Below are 16,270 nucleotides of genomic sequence, written 5' to 3'. Positions count from 1 at the left end.
TTTTTTGTGATAAACATACGGTATTCGCAGGTGCCAAGTGAATTTTTTCATTAAAAATGTTTGTGATGATGTCACAACATCAATAGTTTTGGAAATTTCTTACTATAAAATTTTATTGGCAACAACGAGACGGACAGTATAATAGCAAGAGATATTTACAACTTAAAGTGTGCTGGTAATCCTCAGATGTTAGAAAGCAGAATAATCCAGGTCCGGACAGGGACCACCGTTAATCACGAACGAAAATGACCATTACTTTATGACCACAACTACCTACTAAGTGTTTTCTGACAAATTCGGATGCACTGGTGTGAGCCATAAATATTTCTTACCATTGTACTACTGTCCGTCTCGTTATTGTCAATAAAATTTTATAGGGTAGAATGAAATTTCCAAAACTATACAACACTTTGGATAGGTGGAGTGTAATACTAACAAATTTTTTGGAAAATTGGTTGCCGCATTTTTGATTTAATCAATAAAATAAATTGCCTCATTCATTATTTTTTCTGACTCATTCATTATAACCAATTCTAAATAAAGTGTCACTCACACCATACACTTCGAAATATTAAGGAGAACAGTGGAGCGTGGCTCCTCTGCACTCGAGGACTCAATTTTGCATTTACAGACGTGTTACTCGAAGAAACTATTAACTTAGAACAGAAAGCGAAGACACCCGAGAGTCATAATTTACGATTGTTTCCATTTGTTTGCTAACTTGCCTAATTTTTTGAATACAAAAAATATCTCTTAGCATTTTGTAATTCAAGAGAAAATGAGATTTGCTTAATACCGAAAAATATAAAAAGAATCAAAGTTTAACATTAAAAAAAGAAGCCACTCGGTCAGCGCTTCGAAGGCGGATCACAAGTGCGGAATGGTTTCCTAATTGCTGTGGAGACCTGATTAGCGTGCCGCTTGTAATATAAAAGGTGATCATACAATTTGGATTTTTTAGGAAAATCTGGATATCGATGGGAAACAACCAAAGCGGATTCGTATGTACGTGTACACTACTATTGTAAGAATATATTACCACAGTGAAATGTTTTTAATGTAAAATCTTTTGAGATGACGTCATCAAATTTTTGTTGGAGATGATTAGCCAAATTTTGGTTAGAATTTTACCATCCACCTGATATTCCTAATATACGTACAAAATTTGACAACAATCGGTCTAGCGGTTTCGAACATTATCTGTCTATTAAAAATCGACACAGACGACAGACAGACGGAAACGGGAAACCACTTTTTTCATACTTTCTGACTCATGAAACGTAAAAAAAACATGAAAGTAGCCCGATGGACCCTATTACAATACAATTGTTATTAGCAGTAGTTTTTTCAAGAAATAAAGTGTTAGCATCGAAATATTCGTCAAAATTAATTTTTTGTAGACTACTCAAAAATCGACATTCATGCTCTTATAAAATGACAAGACAGTTTTTTATCAAAATTAGTTCTAAAACAGGTACATAGAAATTTATAGGGTCAAAAAAAAATAATAATCATGTAACCAAATATGCATATTTTCCAAAACACCGTCTTATTGCAACAAATTCTTCTACTGTAAAAGATATATTAAGGTAGTTACGATTATGAAAGTCCTTTCATCTTTTATACAATCACTACAATCCATTTATTACTGTTTTAAACATTGACAGTTTTAGTGTCGCTTTTCGTGGTTTTTCATTAAAAACTAACTGTTATTTATTCTGACAGTGGTACTAATTTTGTTGATGCCCAAAAAAGCTAAAGTTAGTTAGTATGTAATGAGTTTTTAATAATCTTGAAATTAATGTATGGATTTTGTCAATACATTTGAGTTTATGAGATTTAGGAAACACCATTTATATTATGTAATGTTAATGTGTGCAGTGGAACCAATATTTTAAACTCGGGTCCTCAAATCCAAATGATGGTGGTACAAGGAAGATTTTCAAGTTGCTTTTTCAGTTCGTACTTTGTTAAAAATACCTGGTTTTTATTTAAAATTTCACTTACTTCAGAAAAAAGGTCAAATATTCTTTTGTTAATGGTTAAGGCTATTTTAAATATTCGAAATAAACGAAAAAAAGTAAAATCGAACACATGATAATGTCCAGTGAATATTGAGTCGTATTGTTAAAATTCTTATTAATTAATTACTATAATTAGTGCAATTGTTTAAATTAAAAAAAAACATTACAATGTATTTTCTTTAATATCTTCAGAAACCTTATATTTATATTTTATATTCATTGGAAATTTTCCTTCGCTGTAGCTTGGAACTTCTTTTAATAATTTCATTGTAAGTTATGTAATTAAACTGAAATTTGAAAAATATTAAATTATTTATCATCTTATTAACCCCCAACGAACAACGAAAGGTGTTCTAACTTTTTGTCTCTCTCTGTGTCTGTATGTGGCACCGTAGCTCCCAAACGGATAAACGGATTTCGATGTTTTTTTGTTTGTTTGAAAGCTGCTTTAATAGGGATGGATCTTAAGAGGGTGGCTTGATGAATAACTTGGAGGATGAAACAGCATATGTAAACTTCAAGTAGGCTTGCTGTAAATAACGTTTCGATGTTGTTGAATGTCAGTAATTCTTTTTTCAGGAATTAATTGAATACTAGTGTGTTGAGTAATTTTTACAAATTCAGAAAATTGCAATTCGTGATGTGGTTCAGTTCTCTTTTTTTGGAAGGGAAAACTGCGAAAGAAATTAATTAAAAGATTTGTTTCTCCACTGAATGATTCATGTCCTTCTTATAAAGCCATTCGTCTTTGGGTTAATGACTTCAAGCGCGGGAGAACAATCGTTGAAGATGCACTACTTTCGGTCTAAAAACTGGCGTTTTATCAGAAATCACCAAACAATGATATGGTTTTGACCGTTAAACGAATGGAGATGCGGGAGTTAGTCTCAAATGAGAGTTCATTTTATTAATCCTCGACCCAAAAAAGGTGCTATAACATTAAAACCTTTGCTGTCTATAGAACCGTAGTTTCCAAACGGATGTACCGATTTCAATGCAGCTTTTTTTATTTGAAAGTTGGTTTGATCGGAATGGTTCTTACCTATCAACTCATAAGACAACCTCGGAGCTAATAATAATTAACCAATTTCACACTTTTTAAGGGTTCACTGTAAGCATCAAAGTAAAATCTTACATATCCTGACGTTTTGTTTACACTGTTAACTGAATTCATGCCCTATTATAAAACTGAAGAAAATATATAAATATTCCTTTAGTAACTGCATACATCAAAAGCATAACCACATTTGAAATCGCACAAAATTTCCTTAATAAGATTACGATATAGAAAATGTACACTGAATTTGTAAGTACACTTGAATAGAAGACACTTTCTGCCGTAACAAACTTATTATAGATCCACTGAATATGTGTAGAAATAGCTGCTTTATAATACTAAAAATTGAACAATATAACAGTGGAATTTTGTGAATTATGTGTACGTATAAACCGGATTAATGAACATCGTAGTATTTTAAATTTTGTTTTGTTTTGTTTTGTGGTGAGCCCACATTTAGCATTAATGGAAACGTCAATAAACAAAATTTCAGTATTTAGTCTCGGGAAAAACCGTATGTTATTCGAGAAACGCGTATTCACTGGTCTGCCAAAGTAAACATTAATTTGATTGAGAATACTGGAAAATCAAATTATAGTTTCTAATAGCGACTTTAACATTTGGACTTTTTGGTTATGACAAATAGTATAGTATTAGCTGATAAAGAGCCAATAACCAAATCATCTTTCAACATGACGAGGACCTCCACATGCAGCAAGAAAAGTCAAAAAAATGTTTAAACGCCCGACCTCAAGGAAGTTGGATATTCCGGAATAGACCTCACAAGTGGCCTCCGGAAGTTTCGATCTTTCATAGTTCTATTTGTCCTTGCGAACATTTTTACATAGTTTCCAAAATCTTTAACCTTAAAAGGCCGAATCTTATGCATATAACAAAGAATCATAGCTGTTTTTAACAATACAACCGTGTTTCTCAGCAGTTTTTGGGTAGCACTTCAAATAAATATTGTTCATCCGAACTTTTCGTTTCCTTTTTCTTCATTTATTTGTTCTGGTATTTGTTGCAATTTTATATTTGGTCTCCATGTTCTTTTTTGCAAATAAATTAACTGAAGTAAAAATGTTGGTGGAAATGAAAATTCAAGTCCAAACCTATCTGCGCCAAAAAAAATGATATCTGACTTTATATTTTAAGACATATAAACATACATTCGGGAATTAACATCTCTAAAACTACTTCTCGAAAAAAATTCTTTGCATACTTTACTTTCTAACTAATTTATGTGGTACTAATGGAAAAATTTTATCGGTTGTTCGCAAAATAACAGATCGAAAATATATGTATAATTATCTTCAATTTCCTGTAAAGTAATTTTGAGCGTTTTTTTATTTGTTTCAAATACCTACGTGATGATACATATCTGATTTGTAATAAATTTTAATTGTCAGTCATGCCCTGTGATTCCTGAGCTTCGTACGCAAACTCGAGATTAAAATTCAGCCATGTAATATATTCCAGCGCGTTCCCACTACACCCGAGGCATTCTTTACAATTTAACTCAATAAAAGCACCGACAAAAAACCGAACTTTTCGACGTGATTGCAGTGAATTAAACTATGCCACAGATCCAAGCAAACTTTCAACCAATGTAAACATCAAGGACAATTATATCTTGTTCTCAACTCAAACAATTTACAAAATCTGTCACCACGCAACTCGTCGAGTAATCAGCCCATCTGAAATTAAATTCCCAGTAAAATCCTCATCAAATTAAACTTCTAACTCGTCCACCAATCTCGATAAACGGCTCCTTTATACTGAATGAAAATGATTTTAAAAGAATCACGCGTTGATAGAGAAGAGCTCCACTTATAAATGTAACGATGTCGTGCAACATGATCAACGAAGCTTCCGACCATTCTTCCGCCGACCACCAACGGTGCAAATGCAATTAAAATATTTGGCAATCAAACCGATGTTGAAACTTCTCCATGTTCCACCCAGCTCATCGTTCTTTTCAGCAGTACAGTTAATAGTGGACCACAGCGATTCACATTTTCATCACTACATATTTCAAGCAAAACCAGGGCCGTCGTTTCAATTTTTTGCGGGGGTCAGCTGAAACTCTTTTGATTGATTCCACTTGAAAGCAGAAATATGTTCGAAATTGAATGTGGGAGGATTCCTTTCTTAGCGAGCAGGAATTTTTCCACCTGAAAAAAGTCATATCTTTACATAATATTACAAAAATGTACAACGTGTTTCCAATAAAACATTTTGAGCTTATACTTATTTAAACGTTTTTCTAAAGTAGTAATTCACCAGTTAAGTATTAATCTGAAATTTATGAGACTAATAAAGCTTTCGAAACAAGATTAAGTTGAAAGGGTGAAGCACTCATGTGTGCTGAGCACTTAGTTCAAATTTTGACATTAATTGAACAAAATTGATTTATTAGTAGGTTTCTGGGCATTATTGACAATTATTTTTAAATTTTACTGATTCGAATAATGAAATTTTGTCTCCTTAATTTTGAAATTTCAATTGTTAATTATTATAGTTATGAAACAAAACTCAAGTTTTTTTATTTTTGAGCTCATTAAGTTTTTTTGAACTAAAATTTTAAACTAATTAAATCGATCCTAAAAGGAATTGATTTCGTATTTCTTCCGCAACTCTGTTCCATGAGCGACAGGAGTGAAATGTATTCAATTAGGATAAAATACTTTTAAATATATTCTAGCTTTAATCATGCATGTCGCAATATCAGTACGATTTATCTAATGGCATACGCGTCTGTAAAAATATGTTGAAAAAAAGGTAGATAAATCTACTTATACTTAGATTAAAGGCAATGTCAAAATCGACCGACACCAAAGTCTACCTCTTAAATACATCTGATAACATTAAACAGTGTTGATATGTCCATTTGTAGTTGTACACAATAATTTTCTCAAGTAAATTGAGTTAATTTTGATCTGGTGGGATTTTAGGCTAAACTAAAGTACTTTAGTAACGTAATTTTAATGAATGTCGAATTCGGTACAAGTTTTGTCGACAGCTTGTAGAATAACAAAATATTGATCTCCCTTTCTCATTTATCTGTCGTCTTGAGTGTCGGTTGCTGATTTTATTGGACAGATACCCTTCGAAACTACGAAACTGATTATTTTCACTTTTATACTGTCGTATAAATGGCAAAATAATGCACAAAATAATATAAAATTCATTGCTTATGCATTCCTATCATTTTCTTTTAATTCAAGGAACATTAGTGTTGTTGTTAGTGTTGCACTGCACCTATGGAAATTAATGTATTTGTCTCCAGAAAAAATTATTGACGTCATCACAAAATTTTATTAAGAGAATCTCATTAAAACATGTCTTTTTTACTTCTGATTTAATAAGCTACCATAATTTTTTAAACTGTTTATGCATGGTGTGTGAAAAATATTAACTGTGAATTACTTCATATCTCACTAATTTTTCGAAAAATATGTCGATACAGTTTTAAATATTAAAATTAATTATTCATCTTCTCTTAAAATGTTATTTTATCAAATTTTTTTAAACTGTTTATGCATGCTGTGCCAAAAACATTAACTGTGAATTACTTCATATCTCACTAATTTTTCGAAAAATATGTCGATACAGTTTTAAATGTTACAATTAATTTAAATTTTTATAGCAAAAATGTAGTTTGATGCTATGCATAATTCGTTGCGCCCGAGTTCTGCGTAAATAACTGCAGATTTTTTATATTGATTTTCAAGAAGAATTTTTCAACTAGGATTATTTAGCTAATCTAACGGGATCTTCGACGTGGGCATGACCTAACATAAATCGAACTTGAATGTATCCTCTTCTCCTTTTTTTATCGAATTAGCTAATCTAATAAAGTTTTCGTATACGTTACATGAGCTGAATTTCTTTTTTCATAATTTTTTTGTGAACATGACGCTAACAATGCTAGCTGATCACTTATGTATGCAAAATAAATTATTTTGAATAAGAATAAATAAAAAAAAATGACATAGTTACCTTTGAAAATAATTTTAATTTGAGGTGTAAGGTGTTTCTTGCAAAAATGGTGCATTTAAGTGAAACTGAGCGCATATAATTATTAATGACGGTTTCAAAAACCCTTAAAGAGCGTCCAAAACCTGGCAGGCTAAAATCTGCTACAAATGATGAAAATGCCCTTAATATCCTCTTAAACCCAACAGAAAATCCGAAAACATCAGTGCAACAATCAGCGCTGAATCACAATGTTAGGTGAAAATCAATTAAAAAAATAATGAAAAAGAAAAAGTTTCACTCTCACAAAATACATTTGGTACAAGAGTTAAACGAAGATGATTTTGATCCTAGAGTTGAATTTACTGAAATTATAATGAACAAAATACAACAAGACGAAAATTTTATCAACAGGATTTTGTTTTCTGACGAATCTACGTTTTGTTTAAATGATCATGTCAACAGACACAACTTCAGGTACTGGTCTGACACAAATCCATATTAGATGGAGCAAACCATCCAGAAAAACTAGATGTTTGGTGCGGCATTATTCAAGTACAGTAAGATCACTTTAAAAGCATACTAATAAAATTTTATGACATAATTAGGATTATTTGGTTGACAATACCGAGTCTACTTTTCGCAGTAGGGTCTTTGGAAACTTGTAAACCCTGTCGCGTGCCTGCAGAATTTTCTGTGCTTCCCCAAGCAGCCGGTCTTTGGCAGTCGTACCTGCATAATTTATGGTTTCAAAGTTTTGCGGATTGGGTTTTTTGATTAAAGTTGTAAAATATTGTCTGTATGCTTTTAAAGTGATAGTATAATTGGACCTTTTTTTTATTAAGGGAATTTAAATTCTGGGGGATACTTAAGGCTGCTGTGGGAACGTATAGCGCCTAGACTTAGAGAATTGTTTCCCAATTACCCAAATCCGGAGTTACGAGCAGAAACTATTTGGTTTCAACAAGACGGTGCTCCACCCCATTTTGGACGTCAGAGAGTACTTAAATAAAAGTTTTCCCGAGAGATAGATAGATCGAAGGGGTTCTATTGAGTGGCCTGCCAGGTCACCGGATTTGACACCGCTTGACTTTTTTCTGTGGGCATATTTGAAGAATCGCGTTTATATCAATAGACCGATTCACATTGAAGACTTACGGGAACGCATCCGTAAAGAAATTGCTACGTAGCATTCGTCCAGAAATTCTCATTAACTTACTCCAAAATTTTATTCAGCGTCTTTTTTACTGCCAGGAAGTAAATGGAGAGCATTTTGAGCATCTTTTGCAGAAAACAGAAGTTTAATTTTTATTTCGGTTGTTATTGGCTAATTTATTTATTGTTTAGTATTAATTAAAATTAATAATTATTATTAATTTAACAAATTGTTGGTTAATAATTCATTTTGCCATTTCGATTTAGAAAGAAAGCATGATTGTGCTATATCAATGAATTAAAAAAAAGCTCTATTCAAAAATGCATTAGATATATCGTAGTGCCATTTAAAAAAAATCAAGTTGGCGTTATTACATCTCGAAAACAAATGAAGTAAAAAAAAATTTTTTGGCGAATAATTAAAGCGCAACTTCTTCTACCCCTGTACCTAATTTCAGGTGATCTGTACAATTGGTTCTTAAGATAATTTAACTGTTTCCATACATTCTAGCGACCCTGTATATGTTAAAAATTTTTAAAAGGTTATTTGACACACTATAAAGTTAAACTAGAAATTCTGTGATTTTTGATATGAAACAATAGTTTTGTTGCAATGAACGCTAGTAGTGGGAAAAGTATAATAAATACACGTAAATAATTAACTCATTTTAGTAAATGATTTAATTTTTTCTGGTATTCGCCTATTGTTAGAACATCGTGATTAGGTATCATAACGGCATTTTAAAACACGTTGCATGTTTCTTTTATTCTTACTGTGGAGACCTTTAAATTTTAAAATGGGTAAAGTATATGTACAGTTCGTACACTACATCAGTATCTAGTAAAATTTTACAACCGCTACTTTGAGGGATAGTCGGACAATGCAGGGGGATAATGACGCCAATAAAAGGAGCGTGCCGCCAGTCTACAGTGGGCTAGAAACATCCAGGGTTGTATTGAATTTGTGATTTATGGTTTTGTGGGTCCAACCTTCATGTTTAACTTTGAAATACTAATAAAATTTTATTAGGTACTGATGTAGTGTAGGAACTGTAGATATGCATTGTTTTCATCTGTGTTTTTTTATAAACTAATATTTTGCTAGTTCAGCGCGTAAGTTTTTGTTAATGTTTCTAATTAAGAATGTAAGAAAGCAACTTAGTGTTTTATACTTTTCCAAAATTAAGTGCAAATTCTTGATGGCAATCGCAGTTTCACAGGCAATAAAGGATATTATACTTAGACTCATTAATAAACAATATGAATAAAAAGGAACTTAACACTAAGCGCTCTCAGATAATTTTTAACGTAAATTGTATCGTTTGCATATATTTACATGTTGTGTAACTATATCTAATGTGTTCCTGTTCTAATACTCGGAGAGCTAATTTGTTTTAATAATGTGTTATTCCTTCGATTCTGACTAATCAAAGAGGTTTCAATAGACTTTATGACCTCTCGTGACCTTAAAATTTGATAATTTTGCAGAGTACAGACAGCCTGCGTGCTAAGTTAATCAAAAATTTATAAAAGAACCTAAATAAATTACAAACATTCAGTTCTGTACATTTTATACTTGATAAAAAATAACCAAAAGGATTGTTATCTACTTAAAAAAAATAATTGACATACCTGTTTAGTTGATTCATTAACACCTTAGATGATATTTGATAAGACAAATTTGATGCAAAAATATCTATAAGTTACTAGATGTAGATCGTTCGTAATATTTCTACTGGTTGATTTGCAAATCACTTCAAACTTTTTATTGCAGATGGAACTGGGCATGTTTTTAACTATTAGATTTACATCAATGATTTATATTTAATATAAATTATGTTTTTTTAAATTACAACGTATATTTTTAAAACGTATTAAGGCACTTATGTTTGTCGTATTAGTTATAACTTATAACTATAGAAAATATAAATTATTATCTAAATTAAGACATATATTATCAAGAAAATATAAGTGAAAAGACAATTACAAGGTACTGATGGTCAGAAATCTTGGACTATTGCAATGATTCTAAAAAACATGTATTTGCTGTGGCGGTATATAAAACATTTGAGGCATTAGTGACACTTGCCTGATCTAGAAGATTTAAAAAACTAAATTGGAAATGTTTGCCTTTTTAACGCGTGATATACCTACAGTTGCTATTAATCTCGAACTAATAAATGTAAAATAATCTGGTTGTACTGTTATTTCACTCACCTTTTTTTTCATATTTATAACTTTTATTTTTTTTATCGATTGAAAATTAAATACACACCAAAGTTTTTATTATATCTACATATTGTAGTCGTAATTTAATGATATACCAAAATCCGTTAAAAATATAAAGATTGCTATTTAAGATAGCATTGGTTATATTTGCAATTGCAATCCGTTCTCAATTTTTATCTGTCACAACTGTATACATATTTTGGGAGAATCTTAAATATGGTTATTTATACAGTATTCGAATATATGTTTATAGCAGTTTGCATATCTACACAATTAAAATGTGGGACACTTTTCTTTCCCCAGTGTAACTTTCAAATTTTTATTGACTTTTAAATATCAGTTTCAATGAATTCATTGAGTCCACTTTATACAACAAAATTTTTTGAAAAAATGCTTTAAAGGGGTGTCCTACTTTATTTTTTTTAAATCAAGACCAACTTGATGACTTTTTCAATTGAACACCAGATATGTATTGGCAAATTTTGCTAGAACATAACATTTTCTAAATTACACTAATCTTTATCAAAAATTTAGTTGACGATGAAACTTCCTTGCCTGCAATGATATGTTGACGTCATTGCTCAACAATGTTAGCTTACGATTTAAATGTGAGGCAGAATTGAGTTCTTTAGCAATGGAAATGTAATCATTGTAATAATAAAACCATCTTACGAAAGAACGAGACTGTGCTCCATTTTTTTTATTTAAAAAATGCCGCTGTTGAACTGTAAAAACATTACATAATCAAAACTATATATTGGAGATGTCAAAATCGTCCAAAATATAGTGTAAATCGTAACTGATGAAAAATTTTTCAAAATATGAAACCATGTATACTTGCCTTTAATAAATCAATGATGATATCTTTTGTTCTTCACCGTTAGGTATATTCTTTGCTTTTAAGTAGTCATGCCAAGGACATGAATGTAGTAAACGTGTGTAAACATGTAATATTATTTTATGTGATTATTATGTGCAACTTGTATGTTAACTACTCAATGTAAAGATCTTTTTATTGCAAAAGTCAGTCTTAATTATGTAATAATAAAACAGGGGGACAAATGCTCCCCTCTAACTCCCCTAAACGGCGCCACTAAGTTAAACGCACTTGGGTCGATACGATTGTCTTTGTTGCAGGAAGGGCGACAAGTGCAGTTATAGAACACTACATGAAAGTCAGGCAGGAAGGCCAGTGCCGGAAACCGCAACCGAAGGTGGTGTCGGTGCAAAGCGAACATCCTGACCCCAGTAAGACTTACACCCCGCATTGCACTATTTTGCATCGGTGTGCCGAAGATACAGGATGTTGCTCAAACTTCGAAACGAAATGCGGACCGAAGACGCAAGTTCCGGTGCATTTATACTTTTACGTAAGTATTTAGAGCTTAGTTTGGACAGGTATTTGCTAAACTTTGAGGTTGAGGTCAGGTTAGTAATTCTGCTAAAAAAACGTCTTTTATGCAGTGTCTGAACTAACAAAAAAATTACTACCTGCATCTGTCATTTATCAGAAAATTATGCAACGATTTTTACGTTTTCATTAGATGGACGATGTTGCTACTATTTTTCCCAACTGTACATAAGCTGAAGTGTAACTTTATAACCAAAGCTCTAGATTAAGACATGCGCATGCATTGCATGGTTCTTGAACGAGTAACTTTTTATAACAAGTGAAATGATATTGTTTTGTCCTGTTAAACGTAGACATAAACTATACAGCCTAAACACCAGTTTCTTGCAAACAACACCACAACGAGAAACACGAGATTTGTCCTCTGAAACGCGCCCTATTCGATGTGACTCTGGTCTTTTATTTACTATATCGGTTACAACTTAGTCCGTGACGCTGTTCATTTTTCACCACATTTCGACTTTATAAAATCAGGTTAGCAACCACACTCCGAAAATTCTTTCAACAGGTACTAGACTGCGAACCCAATCAAAAACAAATCTGAAAGGGGTAATAATACTTAATCTCGTAATAACGACGCAAAATGTTAAAATTGTTTAAACTGCGTCCAACAAATAGAACATATGCATTGGGCGATCATCGATTACACATATTTAACACATTTCAAATTTTAGAAATTAGTCTAAACTTATTTAGAAAGAACTTCCCTCGCCCCCCAAGCACAATCAAATAAATTCAGTGCCTTAGATAATAAAATTTGATTCTCCGAACTTTTTTTTTGTGATAACGGCTGTAAGTTAACTTAAAAATAGATGCAGACTGTTAAACAACAAGCAAAGAAGTATGCTTTGTGTATATCTTAAGTAAGTTTTCCTAAATATGATGTCATCAACTTCTTAGTAGGGATAAATATATCAGTTTGAATAATAAGTGCAGAAAGGGGTGCGGTACGGTACTGGTCAAAATCCCGGTACAGAGATCACGCTAAGTTAAGCATTGGATAAGTGACCGGTGAAGGTTCAGGGTTTACAATTTTGTATGCGAGTCATTTAGGCTTTTTATAAAGAGGTTTTTTTTTAATAAAAAAATAGCGACAGAAATTACCACAAAACGATTTTTCAAAATTGAGTGGTTCATATATCATACATAATCAGCATATTCCTGCTTTGAACAAGTTGCAAGGAAAATGTGTGATTGTAATGGAAAATGCACTATACCATTCGGTGCAGTTGAAGAAAGTATTGAAATTAATTCAACCTTTTGAAAGTGATCGGAAAAAACGATTTTTGAAATACGAGATACATTGTCAATATAAACTTATTGAAATGGCGTGGGGATTGTGTAAATCCGACTACAACAAGCACATAACTTTTGGACCTGAATGTACTTCAGAGATGTGGCAACACTTTAGTAGACATTGTCGAGAACTTATTTCAGCTGATTGGAAATATGTACTACATGGGAAATTTGTCGTTGAAAAACATACCTCCATTCGTCATTTCATCTGATTCAGAATCAGAATCAGAATGTGATGATAATGACGACTGAGATTTGTACAACGAAATAATGGAAGCTGATTTTGAATAATAGGTAGATAAACTTAATAAGTGAAAATAACTAAAACTCTTTACTTAAATGCATCTTGCCAGAGTACAACCGTTTATCAAAATTAAAATACAACAGGTAAAGATTTACTTTTAGATGGTAGGAAAAAGATTTTAGGGTACAGAAGACCATTGAAGAAAAAATGCACGATTCTTGTGAAAATACAGTAGAAAATTATAGAACAATTTGCCAATTTCTGTACCTAACTTCATTTTCCAGCAGTATGTCTTTCATTCATGACTTTGATTAGTTATTACATCCAAACTTCAATTAAAAAAATAATTTTAAAAGTTTTATAGAAATATTTAGTGAAGTTATCAAGTTCTGGATGTTTAATTAATTCATTAATAATGTTTCTTGGTGATATTTAAGCTAGCAACAATGCTTAGGTTTCTGATACAATTCATAACCTTAAATACGTTTCTCAAGAAACTTCAGCTTATTAATGTTGATTACCAACCAAGTTACTAGATTTCCATGGCTCACTGCGGTCTAAAAACGTCGTAATTGCATTATACAATAAAAATACGGTCAAAGACAGCCATAGATTTTTGCAAATTTGTCTTTGATCGTTCGACTTTCAACTCAAACTTAATCTGGCAAGACGAAAAATTTATCAAAGACAAATCTTCAGACATACATGGCTGCCTTAGATCGTGTTTGTTATTGCTCTCTCAGTCCCATATGATGACAAAACTCTCCTTTAGTAGCTCATGTAATTAATTTTTAAAAAATGATGTTGGCATTGTAGCTATTTGACACTTTATTCAACAACACGTTGATGTTGGCAACATCATTATTTTAAAAATAAATTACATGGCCTACTACAGTACTTTTTTATCAAGCGGTAGTTTGTATATATTCACAGAGTAGAAATTTGATTGAAGTTTTAAAAGCATAAACCAACTCTTATTCCTTACATTATAGGGTCCATATGACGAATGGCTAATTTCATGTTTTCTCCACTTTTTACAGTTGTTCAATTCGAAAATATTGGTTTCTCACTTTCGTTTGTCTGTTGTCTGTCTGTTGGCGATTTAGTTAGACACGCAATCTCCAAAAGTTACTAGACCGGTTGTTGTGTGTTAACCAAAATTTATTTATTTATATCCACTAACAATTGTTTGCATTAAATCATTCGACAATAACTTAATTAGTTAATTAATTAATTAGTGTTTTCTGTAAAAGCTGTTTTTACCTTTTCCAATTTCAGCTTAATATTAAATTTATTAACATAAATTGAAAATTAACATATGTACCATCTTGGAATAGTTCATCATGATTTTTTTATTTTTTTATTGGAGTTCTTGTTCCACATTTTTCAAAAACATTAACAACTGACATAAATTACAAAACAATTGATGTAGACTTCTCGTTATTAAAAATATCGTTATTTAAGGGCTGATTACATTGCTTACATTTAAAAATAAAAGAGATGAACTGCTTTGGAAATACTTATAAGGAGGCATGGTTTTTATGTACAGTCGCGGCCATGGAAAACTGGACCACTTTGGTTTTAGTTGTTATTATTACTTCCTGTGCCAAATGTGTGAGTCTATACTTGTGATTTATAATTTGCATTCATAATTTTTAGATTTGCTTATAGGTACAGGGTAAATCAAAAAAATTAATTAATGACTCAATTTATTTTACTGATTAAACCAGAAACTGCAAAACGGAATGCTTTGAAATTTTGCAAACTTTTTAAAGTTATCGTAAATCGTTAAAAGTATTCATTTATCCCCTTCCTAAAAATTCATGACGTCATCTCAAAATTTTGTCGAATAAAGCCTTTTTAAATTATGCAAAATATTGTCACCCCATACTTATGATTTATCGTTGTATTAATATTTTTTAGATTAGAAATATTATCTCTTAACGAGATTTGAAATTTCGGACGTAATATAATTATGTAGAAAAAAATTATTTCTTTTTTTTGCATGAAGTGAATGTGTATGAATTGTATACATTTTGACTATAATTAAAAACATATCAATATACAAATTTTAAACGTACTCAACAGAAGAATACCTCGAATTTTTTAAACTAAAGTTGTTTTTGGACTATAAAGAATTTTTTAGGAGAAACTATAAAACACAAAAAATAATTTAATTGTATGAAGGGCCATTTAACCACCACAGACGCATTGTTTCTAATTGCATTGATATCCTATATAAACGCTGATTTTCTGAGAGATTATATTCCATATACGGAGAATTTAACCACAACAATAATTTATCGACTTGTGTCAATTCCTTCGGGTACAATCCGTCTCTGCATTACACCATCTGCATGCAAAGCACCACTTAAACTGTTGCATGGCGTGGGTGGTTTTCAGTACGAGCATCATGATATAGTACTCCCTCAATTGTTCCACTCTCTTTCTTGTGCTTTGTCACAGATTGTTGTGATGATTTACTCCTTAAAAATTTCAAGGCGGGGCGAACTTTTGCATACCGCATTCTCTTGCTTGCACCCTGTAAAGTGAGGTCACCCAACAATGTTGATGATATTTTATGTTGGAACGATTACGTATCAGGTTTATGGGTGTTATAAATTCTACTTTTTATTAATTCTTACAAGAATCTTCACGATTAACGTGCTGGAAGGTCTTCATTTCACTCGCGAACAACATACGTGTATCAGATGCTATCGTAGTATTGCTGTTAAAACACCATTCATCACTGGACAATGCGTTCTAATCGGCCGTTTCATCGTAAAACGACCATTAACAAGTGTGTTTTCGAAGTGCCAGAGAAATGAACTAGAAATGAAGAGGCTGACGTAATTTCCAATTTGTGCAATTTATAT

General features: G+C 31.6%; 1 protein-coding gene across 1 annotated transcript in view; it reads left to right on the top strand.

Annotated features, from left to right (window-relative positions):
* Positions 1-16,270, top strand: part of LOC135131082 (uncharacterized) — a 156,848-nt gene that overhangs the window by 103,576 nt on the left and 37,002 nt on the right. Inside the window, exon 4 of the mRNA XM_064058615.1 lies at positions 11,581-11,813. Within this exon, the coding sequence (XP_063914685.1) occupies positions 11,581-11,813 (233 nt within the window). The remainder of the gene's footprint in view (positions 1-11,580; positions 11,814-16,270) is intronic.

This window comes from Zophobas morio, unplaced genomic scaffold (assembly GCF_036711695.1).
Source record: "Zophobas morio isolate AGI-343-1 ecotype UQ-CSIRO unplaced genomic scaffold, CSIRO_AGI_Zmor_V1 ptg000002l, whole genome shotgun sequence".
Taxonomy (NCBI): Eukaryota; Metazoa; Arthropoda; class Insecta; order Coleoptera; family Tenebrionidae; genus Zophobas; species Zophobas morio.
The sequence above is the reverse complement of the archived record's forward strand: the minus strand, read 5'-3'. Positions and strand labels throughout refer to the sequence as shown.